The sequence below is a fragment of the Sander vitreus genome, chromosome 24 (genome assembly GCF_031162955.1).
Source record: "Sander vitreus isolate 19-12246 chromosome 24, sanVit1, whole genome shotgun sequence".
NCBI lineage: Eukaryota > Metazoa > Chordata > Actinopteri > Perciformes > Percidae > Sander > Sander vitreus.
Genome location: NC_135878.1, coordinates 12,268,232 through 12,289,905, shown reverse-complemented (window position 1 = coordinate 12,289,905; position 21,674 = coordinate 12,268,232). Strand labels below are relative to the sequence as shown.

The 21,674-nt window shown below is 41.4% G+C and overlaps 1 protein-coding gene across 9 annotated transcripts in view; it reads right to left on the bottom strand.

Moving 5' to 3' along the window:
* Window positions 1-1,560: 1,560 nt before the first annotated feature.
* LOC144512787 (diacylglycerol kinase zeta-like) overlaps window positions 1,561-21,674 on the bottom strand; it is a 126,108-nt gene continuing 105,994 nt past the window's right edge. For all 9 annotated transcript variants that reach the window (XM_078243718.1, XM_078243720.1, XM_078243715.1 and 6 more), the window contains 4 exons: window positions 21,271-21,391; window positions 20,023-20,059; window positions 19,466-19,565; window positions 1,561-5,638 (listed from right to left, as the gene is read on the bottom strand). In XM_078243718.1, the coding sequence (XP_078099844.1) occupies window positions 5,522-5,638; window positions 19,466-19,565; window positions 20,023-20,059; window positions 21,271-21,391 (375 nt within the window). In that variant the 3' untranslated portion in view covers window positions 1,561-5,521. The remainder of the gene's footprint in view (window positions 5,639-19,465; window positions 19,566-20,022; window positions 20,060-21,270; window positions 21,392-21,674) is intronic.

The following is a 21,674-nucleotide window of genomic DNA, read 5'->3' as shown; positions in this document are numbered from 1 at the left end:
AAGTATGTGTTTTTCCACTATTCCGCTATGTTAGCAGGTATAAAGTTACTTAGCTTGTTTGGTAGCTTGTTGGCTAGTTAGTTAGCTAGCTTGCTAATTCCACCCACTGTGCTTTGATGCTACACACTGGTTATAGAAAATTAGCGAACAAAGTAACACTTATCTGGCGAGAGCGTTGGCACTTACCTCACCCTGAACCATGCAAATGGAAATAGTATCTTTATGCTCAACCATCTGTGGATGATAAAGATTAATATCCAAAAGAAACAATTCCAATATCCTAAATAGCACATTGTGATTTTAAAAATGTACTAATGGCTCCCCAACCTCTAGCTGAGGTGTGGACAACAGAAGACACATCATCCTGGATGAGATCAATAGGAAATCTATTATTAGTTCTTCTCAAAGTGAGTTGTCCACAGTGTATGACAGGCAGGGTGAGAGGTCTCGCTACTCCCATCTGTTTCTACTGTAATGGTGTAATACTGAAATATATCAAAGCAATCTATCAAAGCACAGATTCTGCAGAATATTTTTAAATGCCTATTGTACATAAGCTTGTATGCCATTTTATAGACATATTATATATGGATCGAAGACAAATGCACATACATAGTGACATTTAGGATGGCCTAACTAACAAATTATTGAATTCAAAAATAAGCTATTATTGAATTCAAAAATAAGCTATTACAAAATAAACAGAGTAAAAATTATAGATGTATTTAAATTGAATTAACTGTGAAATAATTGAACAAATGATTAAAAATCAGGATGCTTCGGCAACCTCTAGCTCACCCGGTAGACAGTGCGGATCACCCAGTGGCCATAGATCGTTATCGAGCTATCCATTCTAAATAGTTTGATTGTGTAGCTTCATGAAAGTGGCTATTTTTGATCCTTCATTAAAAACATCAAACAGTGAGTTTGGGCATCCTGCTAAGGGACTCTGCCTATCACTGACGTGATAAAACACCCTCCTGCTGGGGGCCCCCTTTGTCTTTACACATGGATGCCTTCTATCCCACTGAAAGAACCTCTCAACTATCAACTCTCACTGATCACTTTTGGTGGCTAAGTTTTATACAACAAGTAAAAACATGTTTGGTTGTTTATTCTTCAAGGTTCCTAGCTTCTTGGACTCCATAAAAGCCGAAGCCCAACCCAAAAGAGATTATTATCCCCCTGTAAATTGTGCCTATGATTATAGCACAATACAAAATACCCCACAAACTGCAGCCTCCAAAATCATCACAAAGTTGAACCAACACATCTCCATAACAGTTTCACAGTGACTGATTTAACAAAATACATTTAAAAAGGAAAGCTGCAGGACATTTGTCCATTGTTTCAGGTTGTACGGTACAGAATGTGGTGATATTTACATGAACGAACAAGTGTGACCATTTGAATCTCAGAAGGAGCTTTGTGATCTGAACTAGCTTTGTAGAAACGTGGTAATGCGTTTGCAGGAAGGAACTGAAATAATAAATGCTAAATTCTCTTTGCTACTGTGTAATCCCATATCTATAAAAACAAGGAAAAAGCATCATTGAGTCGTTCTCATATTAACTGCCTTCTTTTATTATCTTCATATTTATCTCAAAAACAAATTATACAAATATCAAAGAACTTACAAACAAATCAACAAACGCAATAATTGAACTACTTCACACCAATGTGTTTACCAAAGAAACATTGTCATAAACGTGACAGAATAAAGACTAGATTGGCCACAGATGTAAATAAAATAAAAAGTTATATGCATCACTGCGATGCAGTACATGCAAGAGTTTCCTGTTTGCAAAGCTAATCTAAAGACACCAACACATTTCAAATGCTAAAATTCAGAAGAAAATGGGTAATAGATTTTTTTTATCAAAGCAGCATCTTAGAATCTAGGAGTTGGCTCCAAATACAGCGCATAGGTCTGAACATCCAGCTCCTAGTTCAAATCTCTGTGTATTCTGGTCGCCCCGCTGCACAACGTGTGGAATGACCATACGCTGGGACTGAACTGGATTTTTGTTTAGTAATGAGATGTTCTCTTTGGTAAAGTTAAGTCAAAGTAAGTCATGTCATCAAAATTGGCTGAAAGTCATGTGACAATGCAAAAAAAAAAAAAAAAGACATTTATGGAAAACGTATCTGTTAACGAAAATATCATTATTAACAAAAGAGAATAAGTGATCTGCCATTACAAGCAGGAAGACAGTGAAACCTGCAACGTGCATGCAGGTTTCCTGAATTAAAGACTTACAAAATCAGAGAGATGCTTTGTTGGCTTTGTTGGCTTTGTATGTGAAAAATCTTCACACATGAAAACACTGTCATTTAATGAAGTGGTGACTATGTTTACACATGCATTATTATCCTAGTTTTGGTTATTATACTGGTTTTAAACATATGTAGAACATGATGGCCACACAAAACATGAGAAACCTGGTTCTTTGTCTCTATGTAGACACAATTCTGGCAAGATCCAGGTTTCTGATAGTGAGGGTTCATCGGGTTTTTGCGTTTGTATTATTCTGTACTTGTTTCCACTGGGTTTTTTTTTCATCTCTTTCTACTTAAGGCCGGAATTTGTCTGTTTTGTTGGTATCCACACTATTCAGCACACTGTGTAGATCCAGGTGTGTCTTTGAGTTCTCGCGACTCTGCAGTTCTGTACGGACGGAAGTTAACTGAACAGGTGAGGACGGTCGCTTCGTCAGCTGATCAGCAGCAATGAAAGATGGCAGTGACAATAAAAGTTATCTTCTACTACTGGTGTCACTTTCGAGTGACGATTATGATTCATCCAGGTTTCTGAAAACAGAATATGATGTTTACACAGGGGTAAACGCATAACCTTGATACTCGATCATAGTTTGCTTTGCCAGACCATCCTCCACAGCGCTGCGGAAGAGGGTCTGGCTAGTCCACCCAGCATTCTGGGATGGGATAAAAACACACTCTGGTTTATTGGCATTTCTTTAAACCAATCACAATCATCACGGGAGGCGCTAAGCTCCGCACGGAGCCGCTGCAAAATAGCCTCGGGAAGGAACTTCTTTTGGTGTAACGTGTACGTTTAAAAGTTGCTTTAGTCGTGCGAGAGAAAACTCAGATTGGACAGATAGTCTAGCTAGCTGTCTCGATTTACCCTGCTGAGATCTGAGGAGCAGTTAATCAGGGGCGTAGGACACAATTCTGGGCCCTGTAGAAAGGCATTCTGTATGGGGCCCTCCCCGCATCCACAGCTATTCATTCTAGCATCTTTTTGGGCCCTCCTCACATGGAGGGCCCTGGGTACTCAGTTCCATTTCCACCCCCACTCCGACACCCCTGCAGTTAACCATAGTCCTCAAAAAATCCAGCGGAGTTTAAAATTCCAACACAAAGAAAGCGAAAGGAAACGGACATCGGCGGAATTGCCTGCGGCACAGAGCAATCCCGGAAGTAGAACATCGTGGATATAGACTACTCTAATCATATCAGACATGCCTGTGGATGTACTCAGTGATCTACAAAAAAGTTTTACTTACATTTAGTCATTGTCTTTTGTTAGTCTGACTATTGAAAGACATGCCAATCAATTTGAGACTGACAGCAGTTTCAATCGGTTCTTTTGTTGGGGCTACACTTTTGTTTACATCTGGATTGGAGGCCGTGCCTTTAAAAACTCTTACAGCTTTAAAGTTTCAGCTGATTTAATTAATCAGAAATTGAATAGGGAGGTTTGAGTTTAATATTGGATTTTTCTGTAGCGTCCAAAAATGACCCCTAAAATCTAAACACAGTTCACATTACAGTTTCAAAACCCAATGATTCGTGTGTACTGTATCTTTCAATGTAAACAAGCTTTACGGTTTGGCACAACAAACTATAATAATCATACATGATTTAAGACAAGATTTTACTAAAACAATCTGAAAAAAATATGAACATTTCATTTTCTTGTTTTAATCTAAAGTAAACACACACACACACACACTTACTTGATCTCATTTGAAATCAATGTTCTCTGTAGAAACCCCCTGTAGTGACCCTCAGTCACAAAAAGAAAAGAACAAGTTACAATGGGGTGTAAAATCATCTTAGCCCATGAATTCACCTTAGACATCCAATCCTTAAGCACAGGCACCAGAGAAATGTCACTTTTGATTATTTTTCAACATATAAATAATTATCTCAAGAATCTGTTGCTATAAGTCAACAAAATACAGTATGTACAATATATTGATAAAGTTGTATGGGTGAGGTAAAACCAACCAAAGCAGGTTCACAACGTAACGGATGATGGCATGTATGCACAGTAAAATAATAACAGAGCTTTATTCCAATTAATAAACGAGGGTGTCATTAGTTGGGGCTGAGGGATGATCAGTAGCTCGGTTGGTCAGTCTAGCACTTTGGTCCAAACACAATCTCTTGACAACTACTACGGTAGATTGACATTAACCCTGATATTGATATTCATAAATCCTTTGTAATTTCACAATCCTCAAATATTTAAAACACATAAAAGCTAATGGTCTGAATATGATGAAATTTAGCTGTGGATATTCAGGGTTCACAATGGGTTTGACCCGCCGGACCTTTCTTTTTTTGTTTCTTTCACCGCTAAGCCAACATTTCTCCCCAGAGTTTTTCCTTGTTGGGTGTTCAATGAACACTGTTCAGGCTAAAATGTCAACACTGCACACAATATTACAACGATATTTCATAATCTCACCCAAGCAAAATCTTAACATCTTACGTGTTGGTGCGTAATGCACTTTGCAGCCTCTAAAAGGTAGCCACTTTAACTGGGCTTTGCAGTTAAAGTCTTGTTAGATTGTTACTCCATGGTTGTATGAAATAAACTACTATTTCCTGAGTTTTTCCAACCATAATATTAGCATTAGAATCTGCAGACTCAATGTACTTCCTGACACCAAGAGAGACAATCTGGTCCTGCAAGACATTGCATTATCATTAATATTTTTGCTGAACGATCAATTTTAGGTTAGAGTCCTTTGAATTAGTTTGATATAAAAAGAGTTTTAAGAACAAGTCCGTCCAAATTGACTCCCCCAAATTATTATTCAAAGTCAGAAACAAGATCCTGATCATTTTAACGCCGTTTCTATTTTCTTGACTTCACAAACACGTTTTATTACTGAGCTACTCAAAATACAAAAAGAATGACTTCTTGTACTGTACATCTTATAATTTTACTGTTTTTCTTCACCCTTATTAACATAAGCTTCAAGCCCCAGTGTAACTATCATTACCATCATTGTTCCATCATTACACCATCATTATAGTCACTGCCATAATAATTACTAAATGCATGTTGCGATCAGATTCGACACAGCTTCACTCTGTCTGCAATCTGCTGACTCTGAGTCATTCCTTGCAAGCACAAATTGGAACGTGTGTACCGGTCTTTCTGTCACACAGGCCTCACTGAGCTGCTGTAAGTCTCATGAGGAGGAGGAAGAAGACAGCAGTGTCTTCATCCACGTCCTCGCTCGTAAAGAGTTTGACAGTTTCAGACAGCCGTTTCCTGGTCCTCTCTCTGTATCATCTGGTAGTGCTGTCTGTTCTCCAGATAGGCCGCCAGTTCAGAGTCCTTAGCCTTCTCAGCCCTGTTCTTAGGAGTCTCACCCTGATGAAAAGAGACAAAGAAGAAGAATTACAGAAATAAAAACAGCTAGAGAATATTTCTCTTATTTTGACTGTTTTGTCCTTTTTGTTTTTGCTATTCCACCTTTACATTTACAGTCCACGTTGAGCTAACTCAGCAGCGAGAGGCCAGGTTGGCATGAAATCCCCCTGACCTTTCTGTGTCCGTCTATCACAGCTCAGAGTGTATTATGGTGATTTTACTATGGTAATTTACCACAGTGGCTGTGTTCACATTGTCACATTAATTGTTTAGTTCATAGTCACTTACTTACAGATTTGTTACATGGATTTCTCAGTACTGTGCTCACTTTTTCAAAATCAGTCAGGACAACAGCTGCGTATCTGGACAAAACTGTGGAAACATTTTCATTTCTTTGACAAAGAAATGCATTCAATGTCTGCATCTTTGAAAATGTAATTGTTTCAAAACTCAGCATAACACAAAATCAACTGGACAGAACACATTGCTACATCTACATGTAAATCAAACAAAACAAAAAAGTAACTGTTGATTTTAGCTGAAGCAGTACCAAGGTGAATTGCGAGAGGACATGAGGTATGATGTGGACCAGAACAAAACACAAAAGACAGGCTTGACTAGCACTGCTATATATCTGTATCTGTACACTGTATGTGTATATGTGTATCTCACTGCAGAGCCCAACAAAGGACAACTCCTCAGACAAGACTCAGCAGTCTACCTACATCTAAAAAAACAGGGACGCTCCTTTGAGGCCAGCACCGTTATGCCGTTGATCGATTTGGTTGGGGATACACACAGCTTAGCCTGAAACAACCAAGAACATTCAAGCCATGCTGGAACGGTGCAAGTCTTTTTCCACAGCAAAATAAGTTGTTTACCTCAATGAAGTGTTGGAGGTGTGTTGGCACAAACCACAAAAGAGTCTGTTGTGCCACCTTCACCCTTAACACAGTCAGACCTCTGGTACTGGAAGACTAACAACAGACACAATACAACAACATACTTGTAATTTTGCACTTTTACAATGCAAGCTGTGATGCACAATGGGATTTAGACTTTGGGTCTTGTTAAAAATAAAACAGGCTTTTGTCTTATTTGTCTTATTCCCACTTGTCACAATGAACAGCATCTCCTCTCCTCTGTGCTGGGAGAGATTGTATGTTTCATTAGCTCCAGTTGCTGTGTCTAAAACGTGTGTGATAGAGTTTACAGGCCAGCTGAATTTCTCTATAACTGAAAAGTGCTGTTGTTAAAGTGGCATTGTCTCCAACTAATAAAAATGAGATAATGAGAAACAACTGAATTTGAAATGAAATAAACAACATGTGTCCTTGAGAGGACACCCACACACACACAAACACATATTGTAAGTGGTTGTTTAGGGGTAAGGGGCCATTATGCTGAATCACTTCCAGAGTTTTGAACAGACTCTAATTAGTTGAGTCTAGTGTGTGTGTGTGTGTGTGTGTGTGTGTGTGTGTGTGTGTGTGTGTGTGTGTGTGTGTGTGTGTGTGTGTGTGTGTATTTGTCTTTGGGGTTCTACCAGATTTAGAAACATTCCCAGTGAGTGAGAGAGTGAGTGAGTGAGAGAGAGAGACTAAGTGGTGAGTGCAGAGAGATGTAGAGATAAAACAGAGTACTTTATGAAGATGTCAAAATCATAGTCTCAAGTCTTATTGAGTAGTCGTATTTTCTCAAGTCATTTGTCTCTTTTCCCCTTCATTGCACTCTCTTGCTGTCTGTCTCTCTTTCACACTCTCTCTCACACTGTCTCTCTCTCTCTACATTCTTTCCTCTCTCTCCCTCTCTCTGTATCTAGGTCATTGCTGAGTCCAGCCAGTTAGGAGCTTTTTCTAAACTGTTGAAACCTCAATGGAAAACTGAACAAAAATGAAACAAGATCCGTATTTGAGGCAGACACGACACGACATACACAGACACACACACACGGACCATCACAGCTTTATGAGCTTGTTGGACATCTCATTCTAAAACGTGCATTAATATGTTTAAGGACCCCCCCCCCCCTTTGTAGCTTCAACAACCCCCACTCTTCTGGGAAGGCTTTCCACAAGATTTTGGTGTATGTCTGTGGGAATTTGTGCCTATTCAGCCAAAAGAGCATTTATGAGGTCGGGCACTGATGTTTGACTAGAAGGCCTGGCTCGCAATCAATGTTCTAATCCCAAAGGTGTTCTATGGGGTTGAGGCCAGGAGTCTGTGCAGGCCAATCGAGTTCCTCCACATCATGAGTTCCTCCACAACCATGTTGTTATGGACTTTGGTTTCCTAGGCCAAACCCTGAAAAACAGGCCAAGACCTATGCATTCAGGTAGTTAACGTGCTCCTGGCATCCACCAAACGACGTCCATCAGACTGCCAGATAGTGAAGCATTATTCATCACTCCAAAAGACATGTTTTCACTGCTCCAGAGTCAAGTTGCTGAATGCTTTACACCCCTCCAGCTAACACTTGGCATTGGCATGGTTATTATGTGAGGCTTGCGTGCAGCTGCTCAGCCATGGAAACTCATTTCATGAAGCTCCCGACGCAGTTTGTGTGCTGCCAGACGCAGCTCTGTAAAGGCATCTTTACAATCGCCGTATCCCGACCTGTCGTGCGACAATGTGATGTCAAAATGACATAGATCTCTCTGGCGTGCCAGGATTTAAAGTGCGCGACCACACGACAAAACGGAAACAGGAAGCATGGACGAATTCAAGGGCAACCGGATGCCAGGACTCTCAGACTGCAAGCCTCTCTTGTAAACTTACTGGGTTAAGATGAGTTCTTTTATGGTGAATGAAAGGCTTGATCCGACGAAGTAGGTCATCGAATCGTTGTGCAGACATTCTGAAGTATTCAAAGTGCTTCTCTTCGTCTATCATCCTCATTTGTTTCACGAGGATATTGAACTCACCATATTTAGGTCTGGCATTATTCAAAGAACGAACATTCCACCTTCTTTTTTTTGTTTCTTTGCAAGCAGGCTCAAAAGCAGCTGTTCTTCCTCATCCATTGACTCCAATATCATCTTAGCCACTGTTGACATTGATGTCAATGCTGCTGCCAGTTCTGCCATCGTTTACCTTTTTCTTCTTCTTCTCTTCCGTGGAAATAGCGAAGTCGGAAGCCTTTCCTCAGTTGCTCAGGAGAAGACTGCAACTAGTGTTGCGACCACCACGCGCGAGTATAAATAGTTATGACGCTCCCATGACGTCACACTGTCGCGCGACAGGTCGGGAATGGCGAGTATACTGAATGCTTTAGTTTGCATGGTCTACCACTTCGGTGGGATCCTTTGATAGTGTCACATTTAAAGTCGCTGAGCTCTTAACGACCAATTCTAAATTCTAAATGTTTGTCTATGACGATGTAACCCCCTAACCCTAACCCCGATACTGAATTTAATGCACTTGTTAGCAATGGGTGTAGCTAAATGCCTGAACTCAATTAGAAGGGGTGTCCACTGACTTTTGGCAATATAGTGCTCATTGTCACAGCATAACCAACCCTGGGGAAACTTCACTACTGTCATTACGTCTAGGATTATAACAGTTTGGTCTTACTCATGCATTTAAAAATAATTTACGCTAACCACCAAAGCCACCTGGCGTTCGGCGGCTCGGCGTGTCCTCAGCTTCGACACTGGCCATCCCACTCCACTTCACTCATCAGTCGGCGCAGCTTCAGCGTTGACACTCAGTTGATAGTTTATTTGTTTGACATTCAAAACGCGGACATAACAGTAATAGAAACTCTGTGGAAACTGCACGACAAGTCAGAAAACAATACTCTTCAGCAGTCTCTCACTGAGCTGATCCACCGCAACATGTGTCCTCGAGTCTGCTTCACTTCCGCAGACTCTCTGATGTAGGTAGGCCACACCTACCCCACCCCAACGGCCAATAGAAACTAACCACTGGATTATGACGTGACAACATAAATACTAAGAGACAACCACAATGATAGATTTCACCTGAAAACAAACTTTACTTAAACAACTCTAAAGCTACTGATTTTAAAAAGCAGCAATCACAACGGCCGTGTTGTGAAACCAATGGAGCTGGGCCTTTACTGGCCTTTACTGGCCTCCAGTTATATTAGGACGATATATCTCATAACAATGGCCCCAGCATCCCATATTCCTGAAGCACCTTTCACAAGCAACAATGAGGTATATGTGATGGTCTTAAGACTTCTCCAAGTCTACTCCAAGAGGACGCACGGACCATCCCGCGCCGCAAGGAACCAAAGAGCGACCGTGGGACTTTGATTCAATGCCGGGGGCCGCGACTGGAGGACTCGGCACCTGTGGACTAACGGTATTTGGGCCACTGTACCGAGTTTGACTGGAGGACACTGTGTGTAAGTTTTGAAACCAACCGTTGGAGGGACACCTAACCAGACTGTAAGGAATTAATGAATGCTGGCTACGCAGTCAACAATCTATATTTTTGATGACACTTAATCGGGCTGAAAAACGGAACATGATAAATCCTGAGGATGTGCTATGCAAGTTTCGTAACTAAGCTTTAAAGGGACACTTAACCAGACTGAAAATACATAACAAATACTGGCTGGTAATCCTAAGGATACTGTACGTAAGTTTCAGAGCCGAGCTTTAAAGGGACACTTAACCAGACTGAAAATACATGATAAATACTGGCTGGTCAGTTTACAGTTTACGTTTGTTAACAATTAAGCTACACGGAAAGAACATGAGGGATACGTTCTGTTCAGCTCATAGTCTGCTTATTGTTCCAACTAGATTGGTCTGTTTTTCACACAGCTTAGTCCAGAAATTGTTTGAAGGTGTTTATAATATTGTTCATGTTTAACATAAGAATTCACTAGACCTGTTTCAATTAACCTGTGACTTAAGACAGGAGGTGTAGTTTTGAGCTGGAGTTTTGCGCAAACTGCGTTTGATGTGGTCACACATCTTACAAATAGGGAGGGGGTCTGCGGTCTCAGAGGGTTAAGGAATTTATTTTACTTTTTTATGTTTTTGTCACACCTTGCTCAGAGCTAACAGTTCAACCTTTGCTACAGATTTGTCAGCAAAATCTGGTAGGGTACTCGAGACACGTATGCGTTTCAATTTTGAAGATGGCTGAGCTTTCAATCCTTTCAGTTAACATCATGGGGGCTAAACGGGCCGATCAAACAAGCTAAATTCCTGGATTATTTAAGAAGGAAAAACATAGACGTGGCACTTATACAAGAGTCACACTTACGTGAAAGAGATGTAAATCGTCTACAAAATAAATACTTTAAGGTTGCTGCCTCATCTGGTGACGACACCAAAACCAAGGGCTCCATCGTGTTGCTGTCGCGGAAATCCACACTTACCGTAGACAAAAGCAGTAAAGACTCTTCAGGCAGGATATCTTATATACTACCACGATAAAGAGTAGGAAAATAGCCTTTGTCTCGGTATATGCACCGGCTACATATGAGGAAAGTTTCTTCCCACGCCTAACCAATGAATTGCTCTCTCTCAATGAATATTCACTAATTATAGGGGGAAACATGAATGCAGTACTAGATTTAAACCAGGATAGATCAGGGGTCAATCACATGAAAGCCCAAAAACTCATATCGGACATGTTAAAAGCAGTTGTGGAATCCCACCATCTTACAGACATATGGATGATGCACAACCCTACTAGCAAGGATTACACCTTCTTTTCCACACGTCACCTCACCCATTCATTGATTATATTTTGTGCTCCAGTGAGCTTAAGGCAATGTTCCACACGACAGCAATAGAACCAGCAATTCTATCCGATCACAATGCGCTAATAACCACATTCTGTTGTGATATGTTAGGAGAAAGGTCTAGGAGATGGCAATTTAACAATTCCCTTCTCCAAAACACAGCTTTTTATACAGAGTTTAGAGCCAAGCTGGCAGAGTTTATATCAATCAAAATTGACTCAGTTTTGGACCCGGCATACATTTGGCAAGCCACTAAAGGATTTATTAAAGATTTCACATCTTCCTTTGCGGTCAATTTGAAGAAAAAGAGAGAGGCAAGGATTGCAGAGTTGGAAGAATGTTGTAAATCGTTAGAACAGTCTCTAAAGACATGTTTTTCGAAATCGACACATACTATTTTAGTCACAAATCGAGCAGAGCTAAATGATTTGCTAAGAAGGAGAGCTGAATTCATAATGCACAGAGTGAGGCAAAATTACTATTTTAATGGTTGCAAACCAAGCAAATTGCTTGCTCTGAAATTAAAACAAAGCGAATCCAGAGCAGCTATCAACAGCATCCGCACAGACGAATCCTAAAGATATCACCGCCACTTTCCAATCCTTTTATTCAAAGTTGTATGAATCCCCCTGCAATCCGGATCTGACACAGTGCCAAAAGTTCCTGAAAGAGCTAAACCTGCCTCTTCTTGACCCAGAGGAGGCAGAACAACTGGGTCAACCTATAACGTTAGAGGAACTTAAATCAGCGTTAAAAACAGCTAAGAAAGGGAAAACACTGGGGTTGGACGGAATTCCATCAGAACTTCTGCTACAATACTTTGACATACTAGGACCTACCATCTTACAAACTTTAACCTTGGCCTTAGAGAGGGGCACCTTTCATCAACAAACCAACATTGCACTAATTTCAGTCATACACAAAAAGGGTAAAGATCCTACGGAGTGCTCAAACTTCAGGCCCATCAGCCTCATTGGGACGGATATTAAGCTCCATTCCAAAGTCTTGGCACTACGCCTAGAACACTTTATTTAGAAGCTAGACCACCCCGACCAATCAGTGTTTATACCAAAGTGTGCAGACAATATACACAGATTATTCCATGTAATAGAAGAAGCCAAAACCCTTCCAAAAACGGCAGCAGTTTTATCACTGGACGCAGAAAAAGCTTTTGACCGCCTAGAGTGGAACTACTTGTGGCAAGTAATAGTTCATTGACATTGTACGTACTTTATATGCGAATCCCACGGCCATAGTCTCAATCAATGGCCTGCATTCCATTCCCCGTCACACGGGGCTTGCGACAGGGATGCCCGCTATCTCCCATGCTATTTGCGATCTCTCTTGCCCAAGCCATAAGTCAAAATAAAATATGTAATGTCCAGATTAAATCCAATAGCAACTCAATATCGTTATTTGCAGATTACGTTTCGCTGTACATCTCTGACCTTGAGGACTCTGTCCCAAAAATTCTTAAGATCTTTAACGAATTTGGCTCAATCTCCGGCTATAAAATCAACTGGAATAAATCTAATCATCTTCTGCTGAACAACGGACAGGTGACATCAGCTATTAGTGATACAATACCAACCGAAAGCAAAATTACACATTTGGGCATCACCATTCACACATTGCTACAGCGAGTTGTCCAGGACAACAATGAAACTATACTAAGTAGTGTTCAAAGAGATCTGGCAAATTGGTCTGCACTGCCGGCATCGCTACGGTCCAGCATTGCTGTCGTTAAAATGAACATAGTTCCTTGTGTGAATTTCTTAAGTACCACCAATAAATTTCTGGAAGAAACTTGATACCGTAATTCGGCAGTATATTTGGAATAATAAACAACCTAGGCTAAAATACTCTACCCTGCAACGTACCACAAATATGGGAGGCCTGGCCCTCCCCAACCTTAAAGTGTACCACAGAGCTTTTCAGCTACGGGCCCTCAGAGTGTGGATGGACCCCTCATCTACAGTCCCATGGAGAGAAATAGAGCAAAACCTCACTGGAAGTCTAAGACTGCAAGACCTTGCCTTTACAGGTGTGTATTCAAAAAGTGTATGCTAGCCTATGGCCCTATTATCACCAACACATTGACCAACTTTAAACAGGTCGAGGAGCAACTACGCTACACCAATAAGTGGCATTTGAACACCACAATTTGGCACAACATACACTTAATGTCTGGTAACAAACCTTTTGTTTATAACCAGTGGAGTGACAGAGGTATTTATACTCTAGACCAGCCATTCAATGATGAAAGTATGTTAAGTTTTGAAGACCTGAGAGCTAGCTTTGAGGTCCCTAGGACATCCTTTTTCCTTTATCTTTGCTTAAGATCAGCCCTAAAATGTTATGGAGTACCAAGGGGAAACAGTCTTGAGATCCACCCAATCATTAAATGGCTTGTTGATTCTCCGGTGAGAGGATTAGTGTCCACGATTTATGCTAAACTGATGCAAGTATCTGTAGGAGAACTCCCAATATTAAAGAAATGGGAGCGAGAGCTGAGCCCGGAGAGGAACGTAATTAATTGAGAGACAGTTTGGGACAACATTTCCCACTGTTCCAAGAACCCAAATCACCAGCAGATCCACTTCAACATATGCCATAGGACATATTGGACTCCTCAGAAGAGATACGTCTCTAAAGACATTCCTACTCCCTATTGCACGTTCTGCCAACCTGAACAAACTGGAACTTTCTTGCACATGTTCTGGGAGTGTGAACAGGTACACGAGTTTTGGAATAAAACAACATCAATAATATCTGATGTGATAGGATGTCGTATTCCTACTGACCCGATTGTTTTGTTACTTAATGATGACTCTAAATTACACCTACTTGGGAGACAGAAGAAAATTTGGATAGCTGGATCAACCGCGACCAAGAAAATGATAGCTCAGCGCTGCCCCCCCACTCACTTTGTATAAAACAGTGGTTGGCGTATTTTCTGGACATAGTTATGCTTGAGCTCTCTACAGCAAGGATTAAAGGGGTGATAGAATGATTATATAGGGTATTTCACACTGTTCCTTAAGGTCTCCTAATAGGGTATGTAACATTGGTTGGGCTAAAAATTGCCCAAATGCTATTTTATAGGCCCTTAACTACCCTGTGAATATGGCCCTATTTGTAACAAGAGCTTTTCTTCCAAATATGGTATGCTCATGAATATTTAGATGAGCTGTGCGCTGATTGGTTTGAGCGAACCACATACAAACACATTGGAGACGAGACAGCAGGTCTCATATTTCAGACACTGCAATGTTTCGTTACTAAATTCACTTATGAGACTTTTTTATCAAAAAACTATATAAAGCTCAAATATGGGCCGTTTAACAAAAATTGATGGCTAATTGCAAACTTGGTAAAACGTGTTGGATTTCAGGAGGTCCACACATTCTGACGAGACAGCGGCAGCCCTGCTGCGCTCCATACCCAGGAGAAAGTCATCGTTTCTGAGTTACTGGACAACCGGGGCTGGGGGCTCCGCGGAACTGGCCGGCTGCCGGCATAACTATAGTATATTTACAGTTTGAATTTCGTCACGCCACTTATATAACAGCTACCATAAGGTCTTACAAAGCTAATCCGATTTCAATTTAATGCATTTTTGTGAATAGGAGGGGTTTCGTTAGCTGCTAGTGTCCATTCAATCCTATGGGTAGCTAGCTAAAGATCGAGGCTAGCTAGCTAGCTACACTTTCGGCATAACTTTAATATATTTACAGTTTGAATTTCGTCACGCCACTTATAGAACAGCTACCCTAAGGTCTTACAAAGCTAACACTTGTGTCCGATTTCAATTTAATGCATTTTTGTGAATTTGAGGGGTTTCATTAGCTGCTGGTGTCCCTTCAATCCTATGGGTGAAGATCGCGGCTAGCTGCAGGCCCTGGAGCTCCGTCAGGGCCTTGGCATTTGGTAGTCTAGTAACCCAGAAACGGTGACTTTGCGCGAGTATGGAGCGCCGCGGGCATCGGGTCGTGACGGAGATCCATCTAGCTCACAGCGAGCCGGGGTCTATGAAGGAGGACACGCCGGGCGGCGAGGCAGAACCGGCCGCTGTCACGTTAGCCTGCTGAGCTCCTGCTGAGCTCCTGCTGAACTGCGACACACAGTCAGACAAAATTTGCAATTAGCCATCAATTTTCATAAAACGGCCCATATTTGACCTCTACATAGTTCATTTCTCGCATAAAAAAGTCTCAAAAGTGAATTTAGTAATTAAATAGCGGACCTCTGGAGATCTGCATGACCTAGCTAGATTCAGAAGGCTAAGCTGACCTCAGGTCAGTGGTGTAGCCTATGCAAATGTTGGGGCGTGACAAAGACTAGGAGTTGACTTTTAGCTTTGTTGAGATTCGCCCGTTTTCAGCAGCAGTTTCAAATTGTGAGATTTGCAGAGGAAAGGGGTGTCAATGGGATTTTGAGGTTCTATGTATTTACCCTCCAAACTCTCGTTTTTCAACTATGACAAGGTAAAATCGGTTTTGCATTCTATCACCCCTTTAACAAAGCCAAGACATCGACTATAAACCTATGGAAAAACGCAGCAGCACAAGTATCAGTCCTAATGACCTCAGCATCACAAGAATTAGAGGAAAGCGACTAGGCAAGGTGTGATTCCTGTTTCATGTTTTTGTTTTTTGTTTATTTGTTTGTTTTTCTTTCCTCGAGACCACAGAGGGTGGGGGGTGGGAGAGGGTTGTTGTTCTTGTTCAATTGCGTTTGTCTGTTCTATATGTTCAAAAATATGCTGCTCTGCCTACGACCGAAAGCACTGCAGAGGGTGGTGAAAACTGCCCAACACATCATCGGTTCCTCACTCCCCTCCATTGAGGCCATTAAGGACAAGCGATGCTTGCATAAGGCACGCAGCATCATCATCAAAGACAACCTTGACAGGGACAACAAGGAGGTGACACAAATCCTGTGTTGTTTAACCCATCCACCACCCCAACCAACCTCCTTATGCGGAATTTCGGCTTTTAAAACTACTCGCTACCATTGCCGCTCTTAATACTACGTCATCTTCACGCGCCGTGGAGCTGCTGCTCGGCCCGGTGCGTTCCGTACACACGCTGAGGGGTGCTTATTGTGTCATATCCGACGCTGACAGCCAATGACCAAGCGTCCGTATTTTACGAGTCGGGAGTGAGAATGGGTTGTGGAGATATAATATCTCCACCTACTCCTGGGTCTTCCCCAAGGCCTCCCCCCAGCTGGACATGCCTGGAACACCTCCCTAGGGAGGCGCCCAGGGGATATCCTTACCAGATCCCCGAACCACCTCAGCTGGCTCCTTTCAAAAGGAGCAGCGGCTCTACTCCTGGTTCCTCAAGGATGTTAAAAACATATTTAAGCATACACAAAGATACATTTGGGAGTGCTTGATTTACAGTGATTGCTACAGCCATGGTGGTTGCCACTTGCTCGTGTCAACTCAGCTCAGTTCTACCTCCTTTGCGGCTTTAGATTTTGTGGGTATAGAAGAAGACCGTCTGGAGATGTCACAGATCCATGTTTTATTTACAGACTGTTTTTCAGTACGTACATGCACCCATGGGGCTACTCCAAGAATTAATATATTCATAAGCACATCTGGATGATATGGGGAGACGTATGCGGAGGGAGCCCTGTAGATTGATGGAGTCTGAACTGCCAGGCTGTGGAGAAAGTGTGATATGTCCTTGATGAGAACAATAATAGACTAGACAGAAGAATATTTAAATGTGGTAAACACCAAAGTCAAAAATGGGTTTTATAATGTTTAAATATGCAATGTAAGATTGCTGTTAATATTACAATGTTTAACACCGTAGTTCCCTCTAGGCTCATCACAAAGCTCAAGGACCTGGGACTAAACACCTCACTGTGCATGTGGATCCTTGACTTCCTGACTTCCCAGGTGGTGAGGGTGGCAGACACACCTCTTCCACCCTCATCCTTAACACCAGAGCCCTTTCCCAATTCCCGGTTTGTGCATCCCCAATTCATCTCCTCAATTCCTCTCCTCGCGTCTTAGTCCCGCCAACAGGAGATCCGAGCCGAGGAGTCGAGGATGAGACTCGAGGAGAGAGGAGTCAAGGCAACAGGCAATTAACAAACACAAGATATCTCTGCCTTGCAGCGGTCATTAAAAGGGACGTCAATAAATATGACGTGCAGCATCACTGCATTAGCTGCATTATCAGCTAATGCATAATCATCCACCCTGCACCCACCTGAATGAATTATTTTCTCCGATTTAGGGACCCGCATGGATGTTTTCCTGCCCCTCTGCTGTCCCTGTAGGCTGCAGTGTTTTTTTTAATGTTGTATTGTTTTAATGTTTGAGTGTTTTCTATAACAATTTACTTCAATGATTAGAGAGGCTCCTTGTAAACGCTTCCAATGTGGGCAGTAATGTCACTGTAGCTGATATCGTCCGACATTTAAGCAGCAAAACTGTGGTAATAAACTTGACAGAGGAAACAGAACTAGACATTTTACTTCTGAAATAATCCTAATGAAGTTAAGCTGCTGTTTCTCGAGCGTCTCTCAGACGCACTTTCAAATGAAGCCGTCTGTCCGACAGCAGCTCTTCTGTTCACATTTTAGAGAACATTAATAATATTTTCCTTGTCAAATGTGTATTATTTCACCCACCCGCTGTTTATCAGAATGTTAATTTGTATGATCCAACAGGCCCGATCCCTAACGTTAGATTAACCACAGGGCCGCGGAAATTGTCACTCTCCCTTTTTCCTCCTCTCGCGCCTCTTTGTTTACATGCCACAGGTGAAAAGACTTCCGCAGAGGATATATCGGTGTGTCCTTGATTATAACTCCTCCGAGGAGCCTCCTTGATCCTCGATCCTCACTCCTCGATGAACATTTTAGGAAATGGGATGTCCTTCAACATGGCGCAGTGAGTATGATTTCCGGGTCACAAGCCGGAGGATCGAGGAGACGAAGAGGTACAAACTTGGGAAATGAGAAAGGCCCCAGAGCAGCCCAGGGCTATGTTTCGAGTCTTCTGCTTTACTCCCTGTACACACATGACTGCGTAGCCACTTCCGAATCCAACACCATCATCAAGTTTGCTTACGACACAGCTGTGTTGGGCCTGATCACAAACAACAATGAAAAGGCCTACCTGAAAGAAGCAGCGGACCTGAGCCGCTGGAGTCCCTACAAAGGCCCTACAAAGAGTGGTTTGTTCAGCTAAACATACATTAAGCGGTGCCCTACCCTGCCTAAAGGATATTTACACCATGCAGTGCACGAATAAGGCTAAGAGAATCATAACCACCACTCCCTGTTAAGGTCGGAAAGACAGTACCGGATAAAGCAGGCCAGCACTGAGAGGCTCAGGAGGAGCTTCTACCCTCAGGCCACCAAGATCCATAAATGAGGACACCGCCTCGAAGTTCATGAAACTTGGTGGAAGGGTGTAGCATGGCCTAAGGAAGAACCTATTACATTTTGGAGCAGATTGGAATCACGGAGCGGATACACAAATTATTTGTCATTTTTGTTAACATTGCAAGATAGGGTGTTTGTGCTGCATTCATGTGGTGTCGGAATAATCGGAAAAATTAGTTCCCAACTGGGAAGATTCAAAATGCATTAACATTGTAAGATAGGGCAAGCCTTGGCAGAGGTCTGCGCTCTCCGAGTGCCCTTCTAGATATTACTGTTTTTAATGCATAAATTGTAGAAGCTGACATAATTAGGCATACGTTTACCTGGAATTGTAATTTATAGGATTTGAAGTGTCAAATACATTGATTGATTGATTAATCGATAGATTGTTGTGAAATGAGCAGAACACAGTCAAAAGTTGTCCAGGGTCTGATCTGGACAAAACAGGAATGCGTCAGTTTTTTTTTTTGTTTTTTTTTTAACTTTCTAAATCCGTTGGAAAATTAGAAATAGCGGTTTAAAATGAGATTTTTAAGCATGGGAGTGAAAATAGTGATCTCCAGTAAAGTGTGATATTATGCATTTAAAGTCAGTTAAAATGTTGATGTGAAATCAGTGCAGCTGACTAAATGGTGTACTGTAAATACTGGACTCACACATACACGTGCGTGTACAGAACTTACCTGTAGGTCTGTTTTCATTAATGAGGCTCCTGCTTCTACCAGATAATGACAGATTGTCCTGTGGCACAGAGATGCAGCTAGATGAAGAACTGTCTCCCCGCTGGTGATCCAGAGTACAGAGACAGAGGGAGGAGAGGGAGAGAGCGAGCATGAGAAAACAGCAACTCTTATCTTCTGAGAGTCAACCACCATATCAAGGCACCCCATGGCTTTTGTTTGGTTTCTTATGTTTATTCTCTTTCACATTTGATACACTTTTTAGGATGCCCAGCACATATAGACAGACCAGAGCCCAGTGAAACGACTTCAAAGCTGGTGCTACACTCACAGAACAAAGTTTCAGAGTTTTACAACATTTTCTCAGGCACACTGTGTCACCCACGGTGTTACCATCTTTTTTTTTTTTTTTTTTGGTCACAGGATCATCAATGGATTAAAACCAAATCAAAAACTTGAAAATGAGCATCTTAAATCCCTTTATAGTCTGTTGAATTCAACTTTAATATTGAATCGTTGAATGGTTTGGTTGTGATAAAGGCACCCATGACTGTACTTACTGTAGTTTTTCTGTGACATCAAGCAGGTCACTTGGAGCTGGAAAACAAACAGATGAAATGAGATTACTGCAGAGAGACAGACCAGATTTCCCTCTGAGTACCAATAACACACTACACAGTCAATCAAAATATTTGTCTATGTTCACAGGTTTTCTGTGAACTCAAATAAAAAAGTAGAAATTTTTTCACAAATTGAATTAATTCTTCTTATCACAGTGGCAACTGAGATGGGTAACAAATAATACTTTAACTAAAAGAATGTGCTTTATATACCATACCTGTAATTATGCTGTTGAAATGTTAATTCCTAGCTACTGTATAACAGATTGTACATTGCCTTTTCAATAATTTCACAATTATATTTTCCAAATGTCACGATATCTTCACATCTGTACATCTAAACAAATATCACATCTGTGACCTGAATTCTCATTCTGTCCCATACTAGTAGTAAGTACTGCCAATTTTTTTTATGATTTAACCATGACTTTAAATGCCAAATGCACATTTTAAAGTGCCCATATTATGAAAAAAACACTTTTTCTGGGATTTGGGGCGTTCTTTTGTATCTCTGGTGCTTCCACACACATAAAAACTTTGAAAAATAATCCATCCATGCTGTTTTGAGTGAGATACGGTTTCTGAATGTGTCCTGCCTTCAGTCTCCGGGTGAGCTGTTCAAAATCAGCGCTGGCTAACCACAACCGTTAGCTCGTAGCGTTAGCATGCTAATGCTAACGCTAGCATGCTACCTCGTTCTCAATAGCAAAGCACTGCTACAACACACACAAGTTCACCAAGTTGGAGAAACAGCCTTTCTTTTACTGTCTATGGAGCTAGCTAGCTGACATGATCTACATCTGAGCTACTGAGCATGTGCGAGTGCAATCAAAGATAGTACAGAAGAAGAAGAAAAGAGGTCTCACTCTGTAGCTAAAACAGAGACCAGCTGAAAAGAGGATCTGCAGCAGTGAGAGAGAGCTGTGCAGTACAACAAAAATATGGTGTTTTTTGAAAATCAAACCATGTAAACCTATTCTGGTACAACCTTAAAATACGATTATGAACCTGAAAATGAGCATAATATGGACGCTTTAAAACTAAAGGAAACTTGAACTATGTGATTGCAAATAAAACACCATGGTTTACTCTGACATCTCCCATGCAGGTCCAGAAGCCTGTATGTATTCCAATTACATTACAATTTCACTTAATCTAATTTAATAACAACATATATGCTACAGTTACCATTGTCAAGGATATAGCGGACCATCTCTTTGCTTCCTGTACCAACAGCATGGTACAGCAAACTGCAGCCCGATAAGTCCAACACTGTGAGGTCTGCCCCCTTCAGGTGTAGCTCCTGCAGCTTTTAGTGAAATAGGGGATTAAATAAGCTTTAAACTGGAAAACAAGATGCAATTTCTAGCAACATTTTGATTGAATACTAAAAAACATTAACAGAAGCATACATTATGTTCACTAAATGCTGCATTAGTTGAGTTTTTGATCACTCTGGGGAAGCAGAACAAGAATAAAAACACACCATCTGACTTATGACCTCATAAAGCTGAAATGGCAAATGTGTTAACGAACAATTTCTTATTTACACATTATGCGGTCACAGGGCGACATACAGAGTTGTGTTTGTG